This window comes from Mustela nivalis (genome assembly GCF_964662115.1).
Source record: "Mustela nivalis genome assembly, chromosome: 9".
NCBI classification, from domain to species: domain Eukaryota; kingdom Metazoa; phylum Chordata; class Mammalia; order Carnivora; family Mustelidae; genus Mustela; species Mustela nivalis.
In genome coordinates, this window is record NC_139028.1 from 67,113,826 (window position 1) to 67,140,548 (window position 26,723).

At 40.8% G+C, this 26,723-nt stretch overlaps 3 protein-coding genes across 3 annotated transcripts; 1 reads left to right on the plus strand and 2 right to left on the minus strand.

The window, feature by feature from the left end:
* Positions 1–1,557: 1,557 nt before the first annotated feature.
* Positions 1,558–2,511, plus strand: LOC309840122 (olfactory receptor 51Q1-like; the record flags this gene model as incomplete). The annotated part of the gene is made up of 1 exon (XM_082682189.1): positions 1,558–2,511. One exon carries the CDS (start codon positions 1,558–1,560, stop codon positions 2,509–2,511), a length of 954 nt encoding a protein of 317 aa, XP_082538315.1.
* A 7,717-nt stretch (positions 2,512–10,228) lies between these two features.
* On the minus strand, positions 10,229–11,179 carry LOC309840136 (olfactory receptor 51I2-like; the record flags this gene model as incomplete). Its single annotated transcript, XM_082682203.1, has 1 exon — positions 10,229–11,179. One exon carries the CDS (start codon positions 11,177–11,179, stop codon positions 10,229–10,231), a length of 951 nt encoding a protein of 316 aa, XP_082538329.1.
* A 7,007-nt stretch (positions 11,180–18,186) lies between these two features.
* On the minus strand, positions 18,187–19,131 carry LOC309840156 (olfactory receptor 51I1; the record flags this gene model as incomplete). Its single annotated transcript, XM_082682229.1, has 1 exon — positions 18,187–19,131. The coding sequence occupies one exon, from the start codon at positions 19,129–19,131 to the stop codon at positions 18,187–18,189; it is 945 nt and encodes a 314-aa protein (XP_082538355.1).
* Positions 19,132–26,723: the final 7,592 nt, after the last annotated feature.

A 26,723-nucleotide genomic window follows, 5' to 3' on the forward strand; every position in this document is an offset into this window, starting at 1 on the left:
TTTTCCCATTTTCCCTAATTTTTTTTTTCTTGCATTATTTTCTAAAGTCTTGGGTTTTATGTTTTTCTGGGGATTCTTCGTTTGGCATTTATAGACACTTTAGGAGGAATATAGTTAGACACCATGAATACTAGGAACCTAGTAACTTCTGTGTGTATTTCCTCAAAAGAAAGTTCACAGCTTTCCATCTCAAAGCACTCCAAAAATTAGTAAGTATTCATTTACTCTCATTATATAAATTATTTTATTTAAAAAAATACAAGTCGTATTCACCCCCTAGGGAGCAGTATAGCTCCCCATTTGGAACACATGGTCCTCAGAACTGTCAAATTTTTCTGTTCACTCCTCAGGCCACTTTAATTCAGTTGCTTCTCCCATCATTCTATTGAAACGTCTTTTCAAAAGCTTACTACTGACATTTACATCCTTAAACCAAATAGGTGCTTTCCAGCACTGCTTTTACTGAGTGGCTGAGCAGCACTGAACTGTAGTGACCACACCCTTTACCTTCTCTGCCTCTGTGACTCCCATTTCCTCTGTTTTCCACCCACTTCTCCAAGCAGTACTTCATTGTTTCCTTTGCCTTTTCTTCCCCGTCTATGAAGTTGCTAAGTTTTACACTTCCTTAAAGGGATGGGTCCTCCACCTTCTTCCTTTCTCACCCTAATTCTTGCGTAGATTATCACATTAACTTCCAGATTTACAGTTACCCTGAATATGCCAGAGACTCCACTACCCCTAGTAGATTTCTCCTGTCCTGCTCGGCCTCATATCTGTCTGTCCAATCGTCGTTTCTCTTGGATAGCTCCTACAAACATCAAACTCAACACGCACAAACCAAACTGTAGTCCTTCCTCTCCAGGTGCCTGCTTCTCTACTGCCCAGAATGAAATTGTCACTATCATCCATACTGATGCTCAAAGACGACCCCTGGACATCACCATACTTCTGTCTGAATAGAAGGAGGTGGTCTCCAGAATCTTATTTGCCTGCGTGTCAAATTTAAGGTGAACTTAAAAAAAACGAAAAAAGAAAAGTCTCTTGATTTGGTTACTAGAAGTTTTTTTGAAATATTGATGACCAATGATTCAGTTAGTAGACGAGCATCTGTAAGTTTATGTGTACAAGAGCTGGTAGGAAGTGTATTATGAGGCTTGCAGAAAGCTAAGATTTAGTACATAGTGATTATGTGCTACCAATTTGGTTAGCATATTGCTCAATGGTTTTATGAAAAACAATTCCAGGGGCACCTGGATGGCTCAGTCAGTTGAATGTCTGACTCTTGATTTTGGCTCAGGTCATGATCTCGAAGTTGTGGGATAGAGCCCCATTAGGGGAATATGCTCGGATTCTCCCTCTCCCTTTTCCCCATCCCCCCCCCCACAAATAAATAAATATATAAACCTTAAAAGAAAAAGAAAAACTAAAAAAAAAATCAATTCCAGACACCTATTTCAGTCCTAGATTAAAGACTAGATAATAATCCTGTGGCAGTAGCATACTGATGAAATCTCTTACTGTGAAACACACAGATTTTGGTTTTGCATTCAACAAGTCATGGCCAAATTAACTAATACCACCCAAGCCTCCTACTACTTCATCCTAACGGGCATCCCTGGATTTGAGGTCTCTCACATCTGGATCTCCATTCCCTTCTGCTGCCTCTATACCATCTCCATTGTGGGTAACACCACCATTCTCGCTGTCATCCGCACAGAGCCATCGCTCCACCAGCCCATGTACCTATTTCTCTCCATGCTGGCCCTGACTGACCTGGGCCTCACCCTCACCACCCTGCCCACAGTCATGCAGCTCCTCTGGCTCAACATTCGTAAGATCAGCTTTGAAGCTTGCTTTGCGCAGTTCTTCTTCCTCCATGGATTTTCCTTCATGGAATCTTCAGTACTGTTGGCCATGTCCTTTGATCGCTATGTGGCTATCTGCCGCCCCCTCCATTATGTCACCATCCTCACCAGTAAAATCATTGGCAGGATTGCTTTAGCCATCATTTGCCGCTGCATTCTGGCTGTTCTCCCCTCCCTTTTTCTACTCAAGCGCCTGCCCTTCTGCCGCTCCCACCTTCTCACTCATTCCTACTGCCTCCACCAGGATATGATCCGCCTGGTCTGTGCTGACATCCGGGTCAACAGCTGGTATGGATTTGCTCTGGTATTGCTCATTATAGTGATGGACCCTCTGCTCATTGTGCTCTCCTACGCATTCATCTTGAAGAGTATCTTGGGCACAGCCTCCTGGACTGAGCGGTTCCGGGCCCTCAATAACTGTCTATCCCATATTCTGGCTGTTCTGGTCCTTTATGTCCCCATGGTTGGAGTATCTATGACTCATCGATTTGCCAGACATGCCTCTCCACTGGTCCATGTCATCATGGCCAATATCTACCTGCTGGCACCTCCTGTGATGAACCCCATCATTTACAGTGTAAAGACAAAGCAGATCCGCCAGGGAATCAACAACCTCCTTTTCAAAAGAAATATGTGTTTGAAATGAAAGAAGGAATTTATTTAGATTACTCAGGAGATGAGAGTCACAGGCTTATGAGGACAGTATAGCCACAATGAAAAATGGTGACTGTACAGTAATACACCATCATATTTTTAAGGCAGTATGACATCGTCCTGGCTTTTCTCAAAGTTTCATCTGGGAGGACATACCACCAAATGTTCTGTCCAAAAGTGATGTGGGCCTGAGTTGATTCAATTCTAGCACATTTACCAATAGTGGGATGAGCTTCATTAATTGAGTAAAGATTTAAGTTTCGTCTTCCTTTCTGGAAGGAAGGATGGGCTTTTCTCCTACAGGCTTGGTTAAATAAGTTTGAAGAAATCCCTTACTTGTTGCCCCAACCACCCATTCTCATAGGCAGCTTCACTCAGACATCCAGGTAAACTCGAGGTCCACTGTACTGGCTCATCTTCCTGCAAAGATATACTCCTATTTTCTCTTGCAAAAAAAAAAAAAAAAAAGAAAGAAAAGAAAAGAAAAGAAAAAGAAAAAGTGGCAAATCTTCCAGGAAGGATGGATACAGTTCAAGTTTCTTGGCTATTCCAGTTTACCTAAAGAACATGATTTCAGCAGACCAAATGAGCACATGTAATCTGAAGATTGGGGCGGAATGGTTAGTTAGGTCCCCACCACTAGAATTAAGGCTCTTGTCATGCTAGAGGTCCTTTAGTGTTTAGAATTAAAACTTTCAGTGAGTTTACATATAACATTTGTGGGAATAAGAACTCAATTTTCTGACCAGAGCAGACTCTTTTGCTTTGTTTTTAAACCTTAATATCTTTGATGTGGCTCAAATTCTTAGGGGCAATTTCCCTTTGTCATCATGAATTCTTGTACCAGAAAAGGTTCAGATAGAAGGAATATGGCCTTCCTGATCATTATTTTGTAGGAATGAGATTGGATCTCAGACATATCAGTTTGAAAGGCAGCTATAGTTATGGTCACAACTTCTGATTCCTGAACCCATAATGCAGGTGGCCAGTAGGAAGACTGACTTAGATTTGAATCAAAATAGGCAGGACTTCAGTGAGAGTGTAGTGCGGCAAGGGATGCTTAGGAGGCAAAAGGCAGAGAACAAGGGGGGAAAGGATGTCTTTCTCCACTGATACTCTTTTCTCCCTTATTTTCCCCCTTCTTAACCAGAGCCTAGAAGTTACCAGGTTTCTCCAGAGAACCATGGGCCAGGTGGTATAAGGAAACAAATTGCAGAATGGGAAGCATGTGCAATCTCAGAAGAGGGGAAATGAGGACCAGGAAACCCAATTTTTTTTAAGTCAATAAATGGGTTAGGAATATGTCAAAGGGGGCACTTGTGATGAGCACTGGGTGTTATGTGTAAGTGATGAGTCACCAAATTCTACTCCAGTAACCAATATTGCATTAAATGTTAACTAACTAAAATTTAAAGAAGAAGAAAAAGGAGAAGGAGGAGAAGAAGACTTTTTTCTTTCCCCCCAGTGGATAGTACAGGCTTGAGAATCTCCTAAAAGATCATGAGGGGAAAGTAAGTCTTAGGATTATGCCAGATTTTCAAGTGGAGCACCTGACACCATTAATAATCACTCTTTTTTTTTCCCCGTTACTAATTGTATGAATTTTTGACCAGCTAATAAAACTCTGAGTTTACTTTTTGGATTTCTAAAACTGAGATAATAATACCCATCTCATAAGGCTGAGTTTTCAATAAATCACAGTATGCAGAAGACACAGGTTTGCAAACCGAGGTGCTCAGATTATGTGAATTCTTTTCTTCAACTCCCTTCCAAAAAATTACACTGTAGATTATGGATGGGAACATCAATGGAAACATCTATGGTTCCATCATCACGAGAATAGGAACTGGAGTAGCTAGATGGTACCTGTCCACACACACAGATACTTCCACTACCCTCTAAAGACTTCTCCGATGGGAGGATGGGTTTCTGAGGTGGAGATGACAGAATAAAATTCAACTTAGGACAATGAGAACTACCAGTGTCATGGGCTGAATTGTGTCCCCTGCAAATTCATATGTAGAAATTTTAATCCCCGTATCTTTGCATATTTAGAGATAGGGTTTTTAAAGAGGTAATTAAGTTAAAATGAGTTCACTAGGATGGGCTCTACTCCAATATGACTGGTTTCCCATGGAGAATGGGTGTTTAGACACAGATGAACACAACCACAGCTGGAAGACTATGTGGTGACATAGGGAGAAGACAGCCAATTGTAAGCCAAGGGAGGAAGGCCTCAAAGAAAACCAGCATGGTGAGAAATTGTGCAAGTCCTTCAAAGTTGTGAGAAAATAAGTTGTTTCAGCCACCCAGTCTGTGGTACATTTTTTTGGCAGCACTGGCAGACTATTCGAATCCATGGCCTATGTTTCTGTAACTGTAAAACTAAAGTCGGCTGTAGAAGAAAGTAGAAATATTTTGGTTACACTAAAAAGGCTAGAGTTTGGAAACACAAAGAAGAATTATTGGGCAAAGTAGGTTGTTCAATGACTGGTGAATGGTCTGGCTGACTGTCTGTATATAAAGTATAGTCTAAGTAATGGAAGACAAGGCACCCATAGACTCTAAGCCCATATGCTTGCATGGGTCATGTCTCGGTGTGCTGCCTTTCCAGCAGCTATTAAGAATGAAATAATCTCTTAGTGAGAGCTTTCTATCAACTGAATGTTATAGTCACCAAACTCCCAGACATCTGCCAATATTTAAGTGGAAACTAAATGAAGATTAAATGAAGAAGTCTGCCCTAATTCTTTGTTCCATCTTTCCGTTTCCTTTTCCTGGACAAAACTCTTCTTTCCTCTGTGTACTTGTGCATGTGTGTATGTGTGTAGCCTTCACGACTTAAGAAATGACATGATATGTTTAGATTTCAAAATAGATTTGCATTTTGGAATTTTTTTTTAGCTATTGTGAAATGTTTCTACATAAGTTATTCAGTGCCCAGAAAGTAAATGACTCTATTAGTCCCATGTCAATATGGAAATGTGCTTGTATCTCATAAAATTTAGAAGGTGTTCTTCTTAACCCTTTTAAAATTATTTTAAATGAGGTATATAAGAGGGAGTAGGATTGAATATTGATATTTTAGAAATGTGAAGTGGATTGTATTATTTCAAGCAGAAGAGAGCTCAGGTTGCTGCTACAGAAAAAGGGATCTAATTCTAACTGGGCACCTAGAATCTTCTTGCAAATAATTAGCAAAAAAGCAAAGACAGAGAAAAAATGAAGCAACGAATTTGCCCTTCATCAGGTAAAAAGTTTAAAAAATGTGGTACATCCAGATGATGGGATATTATTCAGAAATTTAAAAAAGGAATGGAATACCAAGATACATATAGGCATAGATGAACCCTAAATGTGTACTAAATGAGAGAAGCTAGTTTTAAAAACTTACATGTTTGCTTTCATTTATATGAAATTCTGAAAAAGGCAATACTAGAAAAAGAATAAACTAATCAGTCATCACCAAAGATTTGGGAGAGTAGGGTGCTGAATTGGTGACGCACAGAGGATTTTCTAGAGGGATAAAATCATTCTATAATACTGGAATGGTACATACATGACACCGTGCATTTGCCACATCCCATAGCACTATATAGCAGTACAGAAAGAACTATAATGTACATTAATTTTTGATAAATACTTATGATATCAGGGATTCCCAGGATGGAATGCAGAATATGGCAAAAAAAAAAGAATTCTATTACAAAATATGAAACAACTGCATTGAAGGAGATGGGTATTGGACTGAAGGATGTGTGTGCTGGATGGGTGTGGGGTGGAGTTGCTGCACTGAGCTTGCAAACTGGCTGGAGTCTGTAAGAGTAGAGACAGGAAGAACAATAAATGCCGTAATCTGCTTGATGAAGTAATTTCTCATGGCAGTGTAATAAGCATTTCTACCAACACTCTACATGTGTGCTGGAATCGAACACCTAAGTGAATGGATGGCAGATGGAGGCAGCCAGGTTCTCACTATCCAAGTGGGAGGTTACAGAAAAACAAGAGGAGATGGCTTGAGTGATCCATGCAACAGAGCTGGAGACGTCAATATGAAGTCATTGTTAGCTCAATGTGCTTGCCTATGGTTGAATGCAGACATATTTGTATAGACCCAGGTGAGTATATGGACACAGATTTCCTGGCTCTGCCAGCTAAGAGGGCCTAGAAACAATGATAAACTAGTAGCCACAATCACACTCATTAACAGAAACAAATATTTTTAGAAGAAATTTTAATTTATCTGATAAATCAGTGAAAGAAATATGGAAGCTAAAAATTATTAGATTTTCAATGAGAAAATTAATTCAATTTATATATTAAAATTTTATTCCAACATTATATTCCATACTGGAAAAATAACAGGGAAAAATATTTAAACATTTTTTAATAAAAATGCTAAACTCATCTAATTTGTCCAACAATCCACTCTTACCAGGACTAAATATGAATGTACATGCTTGTACAATCCTTCTGCATTTGTTTGCAAAGGATAAAACATTTGACATGTTGTTTATGTCCTAATATGAGCATTTTTATTGGTGGATTTTTATGATTATGGATTTCTAGCCTGGTATCTATTTGTATTTCTTTGCCTCTCACCTTGGGATCAAGAGTCTAGTCATAGCTTGAATGTAAATATATGCACATACGTGTGTGTGTGTGTGTGTGTGTGTGTTTTATTGAAGGTGTATCTGCATGGTCTATCGAACAGCAAGTAATACATGCAAAACACAGGACTCCAGCAATAACGTTTAACCTGTGAATTAGCAGGAAAAAAGTAGTGGCATTATATGTATTAAAAATTGGCTAATATTATGTTACTATAGATATCACATTCATTATGCTATCACATTCATTCGTACTGCACATGTTTTTCTTAGAAGTTATCTATCTGCATATCACTATTTGGTTTTTCGGGGGAGAGGGTGGATTTTTTTTTTTTTTTAGATATATTTATCTGAGAGAGAGAGAGCACATGTAAGGAAGGGCAGAGGGAGAGGGAGAGAAGCAGACTCCATTAAGCACGGACCCCCACAAGGGTCTCCATCTCATGACCTTGAGATCATAGACCTCAGCAGAAATCAGAAGTCAAATGCTTAACAACTGAGCTACCCAGGCACCCAGCTGTGCCTATCAACTTGTTACTAACACATTGTCACATGAGAAATGTTGCTGGGGAAATAGATCAGACCTTTTTCTTTTTTTTTAGTGAGCATACAGAAACTGTAATAGCAGGTTGTAGAGTATTTTTGTATGTGTTGAATCTAAGACACAATATAATCTTGTGTTTTGTCTTTTAAAATTCAACCTTAACATTAATTTACATAAAATTAAATGCACGCATTATCAGGGTACAGTTTAATGATGTAGACAAATACTTATACCCACCACCCAATCAAAATATGAAATTTTTCCATCACTCCCAAAACTTCCCTCTTAACCACTTCCAGTTGATCCCCTCCCCTGCACCCAGCCCCAGGCAACCACCGATCTACCTTCTGTCATGATAGATTAGTTTTTGCCTTTTCTAGAATTTCATATAAATGAAATTATCATGTGTAGTCTTTTGTGTCTTTCTTGTTTTGCAAACCATGTTTCTGAGGTTCGTTCATGTCTTTGTGTGTATGATAGTTTGTTCCTTTTTATTGCTCAGCGATATTCCACTATATGGATATTCACATTTCGCTTATCCATTCACCTACCAGTGGATACTTCAGTTGTTTCCATATTGTGGCTATTATGAAAAAGCACTCCTGCATTAAGCTTTTTTGTGAATACATGTTTTCATTTCTCTTGTGCCTGCCATGCATTTTTCCAAAGCACTCATACTATTTTTACATTTCCACCAGCAATGTGTAACATTTTCGTTATGTCTTTTCAATGTTAGTCATGTTAACTTGTTAAGTCCTAGCTCACTGTGGTTTTAGTTGCATTGTATTTTATCATATTATAAAAGATCTTTATATACTCTGTATGCAAGTCTTTTGTAAGATGCATGTCTTGTAATCTCCCTGTCTTTAACTTGTTTTTTTATTTCCTTAATAACGTGTTATGAAGAGCAGACATTCTAAAATTCTGAGGAATTGTATGCCTGTTAAATCTAATAAAATTTGGGTTTGTATTTCTCATGTCCTTTTAAAAAAATTAAACTTTTAAAAAAAGATTTTCTTTAATTATTTTGGGGGGTGTGGAGAGAGTCTTTAAACAGACATGGGGTCCAACTCAAGCCTTTATCTCATGACCCTGAGATCATAACCTGAGCCAAAAACAAGAGTCTGAGGCTTAACAAACTAGGTCACCCAGGAGCCCCTAAAAAGTAAATCTTAAGAAAAAAAAAAAGTAAATCTTTTGTTTGGGGATAATTGCAGGTGCACATGCAGTTGTAAGAAATAATCAGTCACCCTGACTTTATAGAAACTGTTATTAGTGGGCATGTAATCTAGTACTTAGTGACAAAAAAGTAATAATCACCTAATGAGCTGTACAAAGTCAGGAAGAACTGTATATAGTGAGGAAAACATTTGCATTGTAATTGGAGGCCCTGAAGTAAGAAAGGCTGAAAACCTGAGACCAGTTACTGGTCAACCAGCCCAGTCCTATCAATGCACTTTACACGAAGCCCTGTCTGTGTTCCTTAAGAGGTATGAGAATGGTCTTTCCCATAGGACTAAAGGTTTCCAGGAAACCCTAGAAAGGCATAGGTAGATACAAACAACCCCATGCTGACAGGGCTGAAGGCGGGGTAAGGTCAAGAAAAATATAAAAATATACCCATCATACCATAAGCTGAGGTTACTGTAGGCTGAAGGGAGGGGAGGAAAGAAAAACAGGAATATTCAGGCACAGTGACACCAGACCTACTTGGCCCTGCAAATAGGGTCTGAGAGTGTACTGGAGCAGAATTTGGGGCTTTTGGTAGAATTCTTACGATCTGAAACCTGGACAATCTGAGATTGTCTGTATTTTATCTTGTGCCTAAACTGAGGTAATTTAATCAGCTGTTCCTCAACCTCAGAGTCTCCAAGTACGTAAATTCTAAGTGTAGAGATCATTGAATGTGGATTGTACAGAGTCTGGTTCCTTACATACCAGGAAGGAGGCTGCTTCGTAAGTAGGTTCCCATACAAGTTATCGTTTAAACAAGGACATTCTGGGGAGGGAAAGAGAGTGCTGTATAAATAATGATGCTGAGGAAAATAAGTGTAAACCATGATTATCTTGGGCAAGCCAAAAAGTATGCTCACCTTACTCAGAGGCACATTCCTAGGACAATCTCTTTCTTGGGGGATATTCTTAATCCCTGCCTAACCTCTCAAAAACAGCAATTTGTTTTGTTTCAATTCAAACATCAAGACCCCAGCCTTAATATTAACTTACTAACTTTACTGCTAACTTATTATTTATTGGGCTTTTTTGTTTAGGACGTTTGGGGGTAAATAAAAAAGTGAAATTCACGATCTCTGCCCTCAAGACGATCACATCTGGTGAGAGAAGACATTCACATACATACATACAGAGACACACGGATGTTGACAGGATGTGAAATAAAAGGGGCCAGAGTCATGATCCAGAGTCAAGCCTTTGACAATGCTTAGAATTCCTCATTCTTATTCCTTCACAAAATGCCTGGTGTCCAGCTTTGCTCACAGCAGTAACACCATCAGAGTTTATGGAGTGGCTTGAAGTCTTTGCCCTGTTAGAAGGATTCAGAGCCATTTCCTCTTGCAGGAGAACAAGTTGAAAATTCCCTGTCGGATTGGCTTGGTCTTGACACTATAGATGATGGGGTTGAGGACAGGAGGCACAAAGAGGTAGATGCTAGACATGAGTGTGTGGACCAGGGGTGAGGCATGCTTGGCAGCTCGATGCATCACAGACACACCAATCATGGGCACATAGTACAAAAGCACTGCACAGATATGAGACACACATGTGTTGAGGGCCTTCCGCCGTCCCTCCCCAGAGGCAATGCCTAGCACTGTGTAAAGAATCAGCACATAAGAGACCACGATGAGCAGTGAGTCCAGCCCAAAAGTGGCCAGGACAATGGACAAACCCAGGATGCTATTGAGCTTAGTATCAGCACAAGGCAGCTGGATCAGGTCTGAGTGGAGACAGTAGGAATGGGAGAGGACATTAACATGGCAATAGGGCAGTTGCCTCAAAAGGATTGGAAGTGGGGCCATGAACATCACACTCTTCAGTGTGATTCCCAGACCCATGCAGATGATACGGGACAGGGTTAGGATGGCTGTATATCGCAGTGGATTGTAGATGGCTACAAAGCGGTCATAACTCATGGCCAAAAGGACCCCTGACTCCATGCCTGAGAAGGCGTGGATGAAGAACATCTGAGCCAGGCAGCCATCAAAGTCAATCTGGCGAGCATCAAACCAAAGAATACCCATAACAGTGGGCAATGTAGACACAGATACACCCACCTCAGTCACAGCCAGCATGGAGAGAAACAGGTACATGGGCTCATGTAGAGCAGTGTCCACATGCACTGCTGCCATGATTAGGCTGTTACCCACAATGGCCACAACATACGTGGTGAAGAAGGCGATAGAAAGCCAGCCATGTTGAGCCTCCAATCCTGGGATGCCAGTTAGGAAGACAGACAGGACATCAAGACTTTCATTGCTTTCAGCTCGCATGTCACCAAAAGCAGAGATGTCTTCACCTGACATCTGGAACAAAAAAATGAAATTAGCTTCCTCCTGAAAGTCTTCTGCTTTAGCAGCTCACCTCAAAGGCTGAAGGAGGCAGATGGAAGGAAGTGAGGGAAGTTGCAGCCATCTACATCATTTTGGATAAAAATATAACAGACACTTTCTTCTCACCTCCTCTTTCTCTGACCTCTAAAACCCTAAAACTTTACATGTAAAGGAAATATTTGAAACTGCCCAATCTTAGGAGAGACCGCATAGCTTAAAAATTGAGGGCACCTGGGTGGCTCAGTGGGTTAAGCCGCTGCCTTCGGCTCAGGTCATGATCTCAGGGTCCTGGGATCGAGTCCCATGTCGGGCTCTCTGCTGAGCGGGGAGCCTGCTTCCCTCTCTCTCTCTGCCTGCCTCTCCATCTGCTTGTGATATCTCTCTGTCAAATAAATAAATAAATAAAATCTTAAAAAAAAATTGAAAGCAGAAACAGAATAAATCAGACCTGTCAAAATCCACACTCAGCCGATTACTAGATGTGATGTGGGCAACTTACTTATACTCTAATACAAAGGGGGTTTTGTTTGTTTGTTTTCAGTTTTTTACTTGTAATGTGGAATAAGAATAGTATTTAACAAAAGCCACCTAAGGGAGAAGAATGAGGTGATGCTGGAGAAGTTGGTCTTCATTTTCACAGGCGGTGAAAAGGACAGAGTATCAGATGCACATTTTTTTTTTTCCTGCCTTCTCTGCAGACGATGGGGTGGGAGGAGGCAGGTGGAAGAGGTCTAGAAACCTTCTAAAGTGGCCCCTCTCAGATGTCCATTGATTCAGTTGCCAACAGTCTCTCTAGGACCTGAAACCAGATTCCAGTTTTGCACCTATTGATAGATTCCCCTCCACTGCATCCTTATTGAACTGTCACCCACACTCAGCTGGACCACTCCCGATGATGGGGAGCTCACTGCACCTAACGCCACTATCCTGGTTAGATGCACTGACTTCTGAAGTGCTTTCTTACCTGGGGCTTAAAGATGCTTCCTCCATATTGGTGTAATTGCTGCAGACACAGAGAAACAATCTCTTTCAAGTTTCACCTGAATATTATTCTTCCTGGTATCCGCTTGCAAAATACGTCTGAACTCACAAACATGTATTTACTTGTGTAGTTATTTATTTAAGATTCAAAGCTGCACAGAAGGGTGATAATCTTCTGGTCAGCAGAGGTGTTCAAGCAAAGACTGAATAGTCTTTGCTGGGAATATTGGCAGGACAATCCCAGTACCTGCTGCATTGGGACTAAAGGCCCTTTCTACCTTTTTCAACTGTTTTTCTGCCCTCAGGCCTGATGTCCAGCCTGCCAAGATCTCTCTCTCATCCTGTGACACTGAGAATATCAGGGCTGTGGATCTGTGTGGGGCCCAAGAGAGGCCGGTTCTCAATGCGTGTCATGGGTTCATGCGTCTTTCCTTAAACCACTTTCCAGCACCCTATCTGAAAGTGTGGGAGGACCAGGAACATTTGAATAAATATTACTCTATTCGTAGGAAACCTACATGAAAATAAGATCTGGGGATTGTTTTTTTTAAACCTCTCCATCACAGACCAAACAAATCGCAGCAAATACACAGCCCATATGTTCCCTGATGGAGACTCACTCAAAGATACAAAGACGTGAGAGACTGGGAGAACCTCAGAGGCCCAAATGGAATTAGAGACCAAAATATACTCTTGCACACATGCCTTGGAGAGGCAAACAGTCTCAGACTCACCTGAGAGAGCTTTGTGAAATGGCAGTGAGATTGAAAGAGCATAGGCCAGAGCTCATGAAGGCATGGAAAAAAGCTTTAGACAGGCAGGAGTAAGAGGGGAGGAGCGCTCTGTATGTCTCTGAGTGAGAGTCTCCAGGGGCCAGGACCCTGGGGCCCTGGTGTGCCTGAGGGTGATGCTGAGCTGGTGATAGGAAAAGGAGGGGGATTATATCTCCCCTTGGGAAGAGAATGGAAAGAAAAATACATCCCCTAAATATACTTCCCTCTCTCCACACAGAAAATAAAAATCTCAGCAGCTTCCCTGTGATGCAGAGGATGAAGACAAATCTCCCAGTCTCCATTGCAACATCTTCTTGGCCCCCAATAATCCAGTCTCGAAACTGGAACTCTCAGCCCAGAACCAGGAATCTACATCCTCAAATTCTGGACTTAAAGCCTGTATCGCAGGCAGAACCTAAAATTTAGACCCCAGTGGGCAAACTCCGGGACTCAGAGCTCAGAAGAAGAGAGCTTGGAGCCCAGGATTTAACCAATAAGGGATATGAGTGAGCTTCCTTCACCCACTCATCGTAGTTGTTCCCTACTCAATACTCACTCCCATCCCTTACATTCAACCCCTCACCACATTCAGAGGTCTAGTTCAGGAGAGACATCCTAGAATGCTGAAAGACTGTAGGGTTCACAATCACACAGAGGTAGGTTTGAGTCCTAGTTTTACCATCTACCAGCTTCATGATTTCAAGAGATTAGCATTTCTTGAACTTGGAACTCAATTCATAAGGGGTTAGTAACTATCTATAGGGGTAGATGTTCAAATGAAAAGAAGAAAGTAACAGTTTTTAATGTGCTTGTACCTCACATGATAATTATCCTTATCATAGATTCTGCTGGAGTCCCCAATTTCAAATACCCCTAATAAATCCTTTCCCAAATATTTAATCCTCCCACTAAGTGTTTCAGTTGGCCTCATCCTTGTTTCAGTTTCAAATAGGATAAAGATATATTTGAAGAAGGCATAACAGGAAAACAAAATAAGTCAATCTGAGAAAGAATTATCATATGATCTCTCTGATATGAGGAATTTGAGAGGTAGGCAGGGGATTGTTGGGGGTAGGGAAGGAAAAAAATGAAACAAGATGGGATCAGGAGGGAGACAAACCATAAGAGACTCTTAATCTCACAAAACAAGCTGAGGGTTGTTGGGGGGTGGTGGGTAGGGATAGGGTGGCTGCGTTATGGACATTGGGGAGGGTATGGGTTATGGTGAGTGCTGTGAAGTGTGTAAGCCTGATGATTCACAGACCTGTATCCCTGGGGCAAATAATACATTATATGTTAATTTAAAAAAATAAAATAAAATAAAAAAGAAGGCATAGCAGGAGAGCTCTCTCTCCTTTATAAACTGAAGAGTGGGATACTTAGGGAAAGCAAACAGAAGATAAATATAGAGAAAATTTCCCCTTCCCTATGAGGAACTTCGAAATATCTCCAAGAGAAATATCTCCAAAGAGCATTTTTTGCTTTCCATTATTGTAGAATTTCTCGTATCAGATGAATGAGTTGGGACCCCGGAGATGGAATTCAAGAGAATGCAGATGACAACCTTGTGAATGAAGTCAGAGAATCAGAGGAGAAAAAAACAGAGACCAAAACAATGCAGACTAGGCATAAGCCCCTGGTGAGAAGGGGCAAGTCTTTGAGAAGTAATAGAGTTAAGTGACTCTAGGTATGTCTTTAGGGACAACATGATGGGAAACAGGCATCAGATCAGATCCAATTCATTCATTTATTTAATTAGTCATTTGGTTGGTCATTGAATTAACATGTACTAGGCGTACCAAACACTGCTAGGCGCAGAATTTTAGGTTTAACTGTCATTATCTCTTTTGGGGTTTTTTTGTTGTTGTTTTTGTTTGTTTGTTTTTTGCTTTTGTTTTTGTTTTTTTACTTTTAAAAAGTCCTTTTTAAAGATTCAGTTTCTGAAGATTCTGTTTCCATTAATTGACAGGAAAAGTCAACAGAAACCCTAAGTACTGGTTTCAAGTGACAATAGTAAACCTAGCATCTGTACAAATCCCAAAAAAGGGGACTTTTATAAGTGTTAAAGGTTATCTATGGGAAATTATGCAACACTTTCCCCCATAAAGCTTAAGTAGAGAGATAAATGTACCCTGTGGAGTATTAAGTGGAATTTTCCACAATAGAGCAAAGCAAAGCAGGTACATGTTTGGTGTAGAAGAATATAACCAGAGTAGGCATATCGTTTCTAAAAAAGAAATACACTGTTTAGAAAGAAGTTCATAGACTTTGTAGAAAGGAGAGAGAAGCCTCAGAAGAGGTGTTGGTCAGGGAACTTGTATACATTGAAATCCTACTGACAACTGGCAAGGTCCCACATCTCACTGTGACAAACAACTGATCCCCCCCCCCCCCAGGTTCTAATTGCCTAGAGGGCAGCCTTAAAATTAGAGCTTGACTGAATTTTGGATTCCAGGTACGTTGTGATGGCATGGGGTGAGAACTGGGGGGTAAAGAAGGGAATCACAGGGGCAGCTGGACAGGGGCCTCCGAGTGACTGTGGGATGGCTGGGGGGATTGTTCATCAAATCCTTCTGTGAAGCTGTTTCAGTGTTCCACTTGCACCACCTCGTGGAGATAAAAGGCTGTAATCTGCATTTCCCTTCACCACAGCACCGTATGCCCCTGCCCTTCACTCAGTCTACTCACAGCTTTCAAAACCATCCATAGGGACTCAGTTGATTAAGCCTAAGTGTCTGACTCGATTTTGGCTCAGGTACTGATCTCAGCATAGAGTCTGCTTCTCCCTCTTCATCCTCCCCTGCCTCTCCTCCCGCTCTCTCGCTCTCTCTTGCTCTTTCGCTCTCCAAAATAAATAAATAAAATCTTGTTTGTGAGTACTACATCCTTGGAATAACCTTCTGGGCAAGGGTGTCAGGGGAAAGGGGGGTAAGTTGGCACTCCTTGGAAGCCAGGAGCCCTGTGACTGGATCTCGGTCAAGCAGAACAATTACAGCAGGCCCTTGCTGGGATTATTTGGGGACTTTTAATTGCGAGACACCATGAGAAAATATGTATATGCCAAAGTGTCCTCAGACATTGTGTGCTCACCTACAGTGCCATAACTTCTCTGCTATCTCTGATCTTGTGTTAATTCAAGGGTGTGCACATGGGGAGAGTTTTCATAAGACAGAGCAGACCCACATGAGCAAATGCTGGAAACAATTCTAGTCCTCAAAACCCAGGAAACAGTGATTCTTACTTGAACAGGTGGAACATTTGGGTTCTTTCTTCATTGAATGCTTTTGTGGCATCACAATATACAGAATCTTCAACTAAGTTTTCTGGTCTACGAATATAGGTGACTGTCAGAACTCCATTCTCCCAGATCACCACCAACATCTGTAGTTGATTTTATCCTTCATGGACTCACCCATACCAAATTTCATGGAATAACCTTCTCAGGGACGTTTTGTTCTTTACTATGAAAACTTCATGTATATTCAGTTTTATTCATGGCATAAGCTTGACTCTATTCAAGAGACTATCAGTTGGGTGTTCAGTGTGCAGAAAGAGTTAACATAGCAGGTCCAAGACAGCATATTCTTAGAATGGTCATGTTGCAAAGAGTCCCTCGGTTGGCATCTGGGAACATGGATCTCCAGAGGGTTCCCACAACCCAAATTGTTAAGAGTGACTCACTAGGCCTAAACTGTTTATGCAAACAATGTGATTTATGCTGAGCACTTGATTTCCTCTTGGAGGTCTGCAATTTTGATATTACCAATAGAAGTTGTCTGCCTGACTCGCCCCCAACAAAAACCTTGTTAAGTCTTTAAAGATAAATAAATAAATAATAAGTAAATATTAAAATTAAAATATTAAACACACACACACACAATCTTCTCAAGATTGTACTTCCCAAATTTCTCAATATGAAACTTCCCCTTTGTCTAAACAAATCTGTTTGCAATTGTTCTAAATATTCTAGACTAATATTCTAGGTTAAAGCTTCTCAACCTTTGAGAATTATATCAGAATTACCTGGAGAATTTATTAAAACACAGTTTGTTAGACCTCACCTCCCAGATTTTCTGGTTCAGGAAATCTGAGGAAGGGCCAGAGAATCTTCATGCTTAACAAATTCCCATTCTTTGCTGGTAATGCTGGTCTGGAAATTACACTTTGAGAACCACTTTTGCAGACTTTTGTAACTCATGAGCCTTGTTATTTTTGCTACACATTCCATGGATATTACCTGAGAGGTGTTTGAAAGAGTAGCACTGTGATTCTCAAGCTTTAATCACCCATGGGTCTTACTAAATACAACTTGAATTCAGTAGGTCTTGAGAGCTAGAATATGAAACTAATAAGAGAACATCTGACTCAATAAAATGTCATAAATATATACTGAACATTTAAGTATGAGGTCTAAGATTCTGTTTCTCTAAAAAACTACCAGACATACCAATGCTGCTCTTCACTGGGCCATACTTGGAACATAAGGTTCTAAACTTCCTTTGCCTAAAGATTTCTTCTCGGGCAGTAATTTATGCTAAGACCATAACCTTCTCTTTTTCCTATCACCCTGTACCAAGTATCCTAACCCCTCTCATCCTTCACAAATTACTTTATATAAACACACAACACACATGCACACACACACACACACACACACACACACACACACAGTCTGATCTTGATCTCTGAACATCAAGTGGGTCTTCTCTTGAACATGAAGCACCAAGCCTCCACAGAATTTGCTGTCTAGTGTCTATCATTTTCCTCACTCTGAGTGGTAGTAGCATTATTTGTGCTCAGCCTGTTTGCTTGGTAAAATTTCCATATATACTGTTTATAAACATATAAAATTTCCATATATATTGTTTCCATATATACCACACATTGTTCAGGGCATCTGTTACTCACTTTTATGTTTTTTTTCCTTGATATATCTCTTACTTAACAATATGCCTTATTCACCATTATAACATTCTTAGAGACTAGCACAAAATTTTTACATGGTAAATGTTCAGTATATATTTATGACATTTTATTGAGTCAGATGTTCTCTTATTAGTTCCATATTCTAGCTCTCAAGATCTTGGTTCCCCTCCTCATATTTTAGCATTCCTAAAGCTGGCAGACCAGCCCCCTAAAGCTGGCAAACCAACCCCAGTCCTTTCTCCAAAGGACTTCTCTTAGTAGCCTTCCTCAGCTCTGGGATTTATGAAGGATTTTGAAGATCCCTCTGCGTATTTCCTTTGTCTTCACGCTGTAGATAATGGGGTTGAGCATGGGAGGTATGAACAAGTAGACATTGGACATCATGACATGAACAACAGGTGGGGCACTTTTCCAGAAGCGATGGATCATGGAGACAGCAATTATGGGCACATAAAAAGCCATCACTGCACAGATGTGTGACATGCAGGTGTTGAGTGCCTTGAGCCGCTGCTCCCGGGATGCGATGGCCAACACAGCTCTCAGGATCAATGCATAGGAAAGCAGGATGAATGCCGAGTCAATACCATAGGTGAAAATGACAACAAAGAGCCCATAGATGTTGTTAACATGGATGTCTCCACACGCCACTTTCATGAGATCTGGATGGAGGCAGTATGAATGATGTAAAATTCTGCCCTTGCAGAAGGGCAGTCGTTTTACCAGAAAGGGGAAAGGGAAGAGTGTGATGAAACTCTTGGCAAGGATGCCCAGGCCCATAGCCAAGATGCGGCTGTTGGTGAGCACAGTGGCATAGCGTAGTGGTTCACAAATAGCCACAAAACGATCAAAGCTCATGGCCAGCAGTATGCCTGATTCCATGAAAGAGAACATGTGGATGAAGAACATCTGAACCAAGCAGGCATCGAAACCAATGTGGTGGTAGTTGAAGCAGAAGGTAGCAAGCACAGTGGGAAGTGTAGAGAAGGACACTCCCAGATCATTGAGAGAGAGCATAGAAAGGAAGTAGTACATGGGCTGGTGCAGAGCAGGCTCCCGAACCACCAGAGTGAGGATGCTGAGGTTGCCTATGATGGAAATCAGGTAGAGGATGCAGAAAATCAGGGCAACCCAGGCATGGCCTCTCTGCATCCCTGGAATGCCTGTCAGCTGGAGTGTGGCTGGCTGGAAGGGGGTATCATTGAGGCTCAGCATGGCAGGCAGGTGGGAGAATACAGACAGGGGGTGACCCCCGGTGGGTGTTTTGGGGGAGTTCTTCACTTTCTTTCAGACCTCCTGTCTCCAACACAAAAGGTTAGAGATTGAAAGTGTTTGTCTATGTTCCTGCTTCTCTCATTAGACTATGAGCTCTCTGAGGGTAGTAACTGGGTTCTACTCATTTCTCTATCACCGGTGCTCAGTACCCTGTCTAGGCCATGGTAGAAACTCCATGAAGATGTGACGATCAGGTGAGTGCCATGGCATGGCAAGGCAATAAGTAGGAGACAGCATGAATGATGCCCTTAATCTTTACCTTAAAGTGCATCATTCCTTCACTTCCCCCATCTCATCCTAGAAGCCATCTTTTGGAAATCTGGGACATATAGAAATTAAGATAAATAGGGAAAAAAAAAAACACCACCCATTCCTTTGGGAATCCTTTGATTGATGGTGCAGATGAAACTTCTACCCTGTGAACTTATAGCTTCAATAACCTTTACTCAGGTCTCCTCAGATTCCCAGTCCCACAACTATCCCTGGACCTGCCATCACCAAAAAATATTTCACCTCTGCAATCTTAAATTCCTTTATTTTTTACTTTATTACAATAGTCTTCTACCTTCCACCTCTCCTACCTTCTCAAACCCATACAGTGTTCTCAGTGTCTCAATAACTGGCCTATTTGTCTGTGAGTTCCTCCTTACTTTTTCTTTGACCCACTCTCCCACTGGGACTGGTACCCTTATCTTCTCTGTGTTTCTCTTTCACATTCATACAGGAAACACCAACCTTTGATAACTTCTATAACCAAACTTCTGAGTGTACAGCAGGATAAAACCAAAGAAACAAGTGTTTTATTGGAAAACAGAGAGACAGACTGACAGAGTCATTTTAACACTACTTAAATTTTAAACTCACATCTTTATCTGTTCTCACCCACTGGTTTCTGAGAAAGGTGTGTCTCCCCGTGTCCAAGGCCAAGACCTCCACCTCCAGAATTCTATTTCTTGCTATCTCTCCCTTAGTCTACTGTACTTCAAGTTCAGTCTCTCCTTTCCTGTCTCTTGCCCTTCAGGCAATAAGCATGTATAAGACCAGACAGACCACCATAAAAATGTAACTGTCCCTCTCTTAATTCTTCCTTAATTCTTAGTCAAACTCCCTGAAACACTGTCTCCCTATCGTGGAAAGGGAGCCTATTTATATGTCTGCTTTCCTAGTTCCATTCTGAGATCCTGAAAGTCAAGGTTTCAAACTTATTTTTTTAATTAATTTTATTAACATATAATGTATTATTGGCCCCAGGGGTAAAGGTCTGTGAATCATCAGGTTGATACATTTTACATCAAGGTTTCAAACTTATTGGCCTTACCTTCTATCACTGTTCAATTTATTATACTGTGGTTGCCACACTTCCCCCTGATCACTCTGTGCTCACCTCTATGCTCACCAGTCACCTCTTTGTTGCTCAACTGGATGAAAACATTCTCTCTCTTCATCCAGGTAAGCTCTCCATCCGAGTAAATATTGTTGGCAGCTTAGTTTCCTCCTACTTCACATCTCTTTTTATAGCTTCTTTACTGACTCTTTCTTTGTCTTTCTCCTTAAGCAGTGGCAGTCTAACTCCAGGAAAAGTAAACAGTAGTCAGAATGGTGCAGATTGAGAAAATCATACCATGAAAGACTTCTTCTCAGTCTTAGGGCACCTGGGTAGTACAGTAGGTTAACTGTTCATCTCACACAGTATACCCCAAACTGACACATGCTATATGTCAATAATATCACAATAAAACTGGAAAAATCTATATTTGAAATTAAAAAAATAAAATAAGTTCCCCTTTGGAATTTAGGCATAATGACTCCCCTATTTTCTTATAACAACTCCTTATTCCTTTGACTTTCTAAAATTTCCATCTTTTTCCCTGTCTTCTTAATAAATACAGTGAAATTAGATGGTGCCCAGAGGCTGGAGAACCCCCAGATGTTAGGAATAATCCTGAAAGTACGTGGACCATGAGAAGGAAATTTGTATATTCCTTCGTTTTTGCTCATCCAAATGAGAATCCAAAGGAATCCTTTAACGAGTAGAGTTTCTTTTCCCTATTCCCCCTCTAAATGTCTCTCTTTCTCCTGACCCAGGTTCAAAGACAATCTCTCCAAAAAGTCTTCTCAAATCCAGCCTACCCAGATTGGTTTTTTATCATCTTCACTCCAAGATTATTTTCACATACTGAAGAAGTGGAAAGACTCTTAAGAGTGCCATGCCAACAGATACTATGGTCTCTCTCACAATATATATTAAATACTTAGTTAAATACTGGTGTGCAAATTTAGGTAAACCAGACGGTCATATTTCAGGCAGACACTCCAGACTTTCCTCGGTCTAGAAAGCAGCTCTGAAAACTTCTACTCCAAAAAAAACATGTTCTGCCACCACCTAACAAACATTTTTCATTGTTTGGACCATAAGGGTGTCAGTTAAGTCTTCCTAAATGTGACTCATTTAGGAAGAAAAGTCAAGACGATGGAGACAGACACAAAAATGTGGGTCTTTTACACAGGATGTAGATGAACATAAACATGGTCACACAAAAGTGTCACTAAATATACATCTTTATACTCCTACACACACGTAAACATTCAGGTCTTTCCATGGGGACTATCTCACATCGCACACACAGAAACCATCATGCACTCCTTTGGTCACACTCAACACCATCACAACCACAGAATTTAAGGAGACTCATAGCTACTCACTGACATTATACAATGTTTCAGATATCCTCTCATATGTACACTCTCCAGAACACAGACTTATAAACACACATACACACACTCACAAGCACACACACATACACACACAGTGCCACAAATAATACATCAGTAATAACAGTAATATCCCACAGTAATATCCTCACCTCAATTACATTCCCAAGACATATTCAATCCTAAAAATCTAGCTAAGATTGAATACCATGAAGTTGAATGACTTCAGTTCATTTGGTTCTGTGATCTTGTCTCCACCTGCATATCTAATGGTTAGGTATATGAGACAATAATTCAAATTGCAGGCAAACAAAAGCATGGAATACACAGAAGATAAAATCTAGATCTGATGCTATTTAAGTCTCCTTAACTTTAAGGGTATATGGTTTGGTATTAGGGTTTTTGTTAAGATGAGACCGGGCATCAGTATCTGTGATCCTTGACTTTGTCAGCAAAAAGATTTGGCTGATGTTTGGAGGGAAAATATGAGGGGCAGAGTCTGTCTGAAGTTGCAGTAAGAGTATTAAAGTTTGGAACACCTTCTAGATAAGGAGTCCACATGGGCAATCCAAAGGATGGACACTCACTGGGTGGCAGACGGTTCTTTTCCCTTTAGCTGGATGTACTGGTCTGTGAGTCCAGCTGGGAGAGTAACATCAGCTCATTTTCCTAGGACTCACACATTTATGACCATCTTAGAATCCCAGGGTTTGTTTGTGGTGGGAGGAGGGAAAGTGTAAATAATAGAGAAGGTGGTATCAATGAGCAGTGAGCTAGGCCATATGAGACTTGCTCCCAGGAGAATCCCATTCTTGGCCTCATCATCCCTGATGTCATCATCCATATCCATTACTATGTGAATCTGTTCTTGATCAAGGGATGCAAACACATGTATGCACACAAACATGCATAGTCTTGGACATTCTAAGACTCCCACAAATATGGCGCTAGTCATATTTAGCCATTTATTTATTAATATTTGCAGTGCCTCTTTTCAATCCATACACATACAAACAGATAAACACAAATATGTTTAATTGCCCAAATCTCTAATCAGTCACCCATCTTGACACACCAAACACACCAGACTCTCTATTCTTTCATTAATTATAGAGACTCATGTAGATTATGGACATAATCTTATAAATCATTGGACATTAAGAGATCAACAAGACATTCAATGACTGTCCACCACATCTATTCATGGATTCATATATGGAGTTTAAATGCATTGCATATTTTTGTACAAATGTATGTCAGCATCCACAAGCTTGCTTCCTATTTAAGCATTCCCTTGACTCCAACACTTTATGGAGCCTAAAAATTACAAACTTACTTCCATTCAAATAAAACCAAGGAAAAAAGTTTTTTTTAACTCCACTTTCATTTTTTTATTTTTTATTTTTTCAATTTATTTATTTTCAGAAAAACAGCATTCATTATTTTTTCACCACACCCAGTGCTCCATGCAATCTGTGCCCTCTATAATACCCACTACCTGGTACCCCAACCTCCCACACCCCCACCACTTCAAACCCCTCAGATTGTAAACCCCACATTTTTGAGCATTATTCTCCTCCAGACGTTATTCTCAAAACTGATGTTATACAGAGCAGCATTGCCTGTTCTTGCAAAGAAGCTAAATACTGAAAAAATGATCCATTCAACAGTGCAAAAATTCCTCAGAGACTTCCTAGAAATAGGTCATAAACATATTTCACAAGAAAATCAATGCATTTATTAAAACTTATCAAATGTAAATTATGTGCATTATATGTCTGAAAGAAATCAAAGGACTATACAAAATGTTAAATTTCAGTTAATAATAAGCATGCTAAACTATTTAAGGTGAAGTGCATTGATGCTGCAACTTATTTTGAAATGAATAGTAAGATAAATGGATTGAAGGATGATAGAGAAACGGTTACCTAAGTAGATACATGATAAAGCAAGTATAATAAAATATCAAGGATCTGTGGTAAGTAGAATGATGTTCTCCATAAAATTATTTCAATTTTGTGTGTTTGAAATTGTACCTGATAAAATGTTCAGGATTTTTTTTAACTACTTGGGGGAAAAGACTCCAACCTGAGGTCTACAGTATGCTGATCCTCGTCAGAACTCATACAGAGGGGATACGGGAGAATCCCGCATATGTCAGCACCAGGTCCAACACTCCTGTCCAATTCCTGACTCGCTGGGAGGGACTTGGACATTCAGTCAGAACAAGGTCAACCTAGTTCAGCTCTGGCCCCCAGCCCACTCTCTACCACCCAGCAGGGACAAGGGACAAGCAATCAGAAGCCAGGTGTCTCGCCATGGAGAAGGAAGTTGCCCCAAGCCAAGGGCCTCATAAAACAAGGCGTCTCCAAGGGATGGCTCAACACGGCTCTCCATCCCTAATTCTACCCAGTAGCTTTGACTCTGGCCCTGCTCCCTGGATGGATATAAGATACGGTAGTAGGGGTAGAGAAACTGAGGCAAAGGGTGTTTACTTCATGGTGCCAAATAATACAAATAATAAAATAAAAATAAAATGAAGCAAGACATAGACCATTCTCTTGAAAGAACATGCCCCTTTAAAAACCACGGTGAAAATTCAACCATCTCAAGTCCCCATTGAAACCAACTCTGATCATCCCTTGTATAAAATCAGTACTTAAATGTATTATGGGATACATTTATATACTTAGGTAATGGATATCTTTTTATCTGGTTAAAAAATCCAGCTTATAGGGGGAGCTTATTTTGTCCCAAGGTCAGCTGCTTATTAACAAGTAAACACTCATGCTATCCCTGTGTCCCATCCTAGAAGCATCTGGCTCCTTCCCCAGATTGCTCTCCACAGTGGAGACTACAGACCCCTGTAGAGCCGACTGTAACAGTGCTGTTACTGCTTTCATGGCAGAAATAAACAACGCTATAATGAAAGAGTCATGAAAGCTACTTGAGTTGGTAAGGCTTTAAGAATTTCAGTTTTGTGAGATTAAGAGTCACTTATGGTTTGTCTCCCTCCCAATCCCATCATGTTTCATTGATTCTTCTACCCACTTAAGCCCCCATGTTGCATCACCACTTCCTCATATCAGGGAAATCATATGATAGTTGTCTTTCTCTGCTTGACTTATTTCACTAAGCATGATATGCTCTAGTTCCATCCATGTTGTCGCAAATGCTAAGATTTCATTTCAAACTGAGGGTTGCTGGGGGGAGGGGGGTGGGGAGAAGGGGGGTGGGGTTATGGACATTGGGGAGGGTATGTGCTTTGGTGAGTGCTGTGAAGTGTGTAAACCTGGCGATTCACAGACCTGTACCCCTGGGGATAAAAATATATGTTTATAAAAAATAAAAAATTAAAAAAAAAAAGAAAAAAGAATTTCAGTTTTGATTGTGTGCCAGTCTTGAAGTAGTTACCTGAGAAATCTGGTTATCTGGCTTTGAGAGAAAAGATAATCAGAATCTCTACCCTTCAGAACACTAGAATTTCAAAAACTTTCCTTCTCAACGTGTTACAGTGAGTCCACCCCTTGCACGGTGCTGCCTATGAGGCTGAAAGTCCCTGAGAGATCACGGAGCTTATAGTGTTACTGATACCATCACCCTGCAGTGAATGAATGAATGATGCTTCACTTCAGTACCAAGGATGGGCCTCTTTACCCTCAGATCCACTACGGACCCTTCTGCAGCTCTTCCTCTATCATTACATGAATATCCCAGACTCCACCTGGGTTCAGGTGTCAACAGCATGAGCAGACAGGGGGAATGTCACTCATTCCACTCTCCTGCCCGAAGCTAAGTAACCAGTAGGGGTCTGCCTCTGTGCCATGGCTCCAGCTTCTGCTGGGCAAGGTCACCTTGGCCTGGAACTCTCCCACCTAGGGGTAGCAGTCAGTGGCTTCCTTTGCTGCAAATCTCTAGGTGTTATTCCCTTTTGCTGGTCAGTTTCTCTCCTCTTTTGAAACCTGTGTAAACAATTCCCAGGATGAAGCTCATTATTTTATCTTGCCTGTTATTACGTTACTTTTTCTCTGACTCAATCCCACTCTTTATGTTATTCTTTGTGATTCTGGGGCTAGAACTCTAATTGACAATTCTCCTTTGCCAGCCAGTTCCCAAGATCGGCTAATGGGGATAAGGCAGCCTCAGTGAGAAGGAATTCCAGAGCATTATTGGTTCCATTTTACACCTTTCCACATTTCCAGAACGTGTCTTACCATGACCTATGAAACACCTCAGAACAAGCTAGGGAAGTCCCCACCCACCTTTGCTGCTCCATCCAGGGGCTGATGTCCCAGGCACACAAGCCTCATGTCTGAACTCTTGAGACCCCAGCACCACCTGAACAGCACCCACCCTTCAAAGTCTCAGTTTCAGCTTCACATTAAGAATCACAGATCTGATAAAGCTTAGAATGAACTTAGAGTTGTGGGATTCATCAGGAAAAGCTTAGGCGGCTGAATTCCATGCAGAGGAAATGATGGGAGCACAGTGACGGAAGCACAAAACCTGAACTAGAGCACCATTTGAGAACCTGCACAAGGTACAGTGATAACTCTTCATGAACTGTGTTGTTAAATTTTCAGCTTATATATTATTTGTTCCGCTTGGTCAACAGAGGACATAACCCTGAACTCTTATACCCATGTCCAGCCATCACTAACGGTGTCTTGCGGTGGGTAAAGAATTGGACGGCCTGATTAGTTGCTGGGTTCTTTTTCAGAAACAGAAACACATGCTTAATTCTCAAGGGTCCTTAAGAACCTCTAGAGGCTAAAACCCTCCTGATGCATTTTCAGACACAAAGTAGCATCACCCTGCTC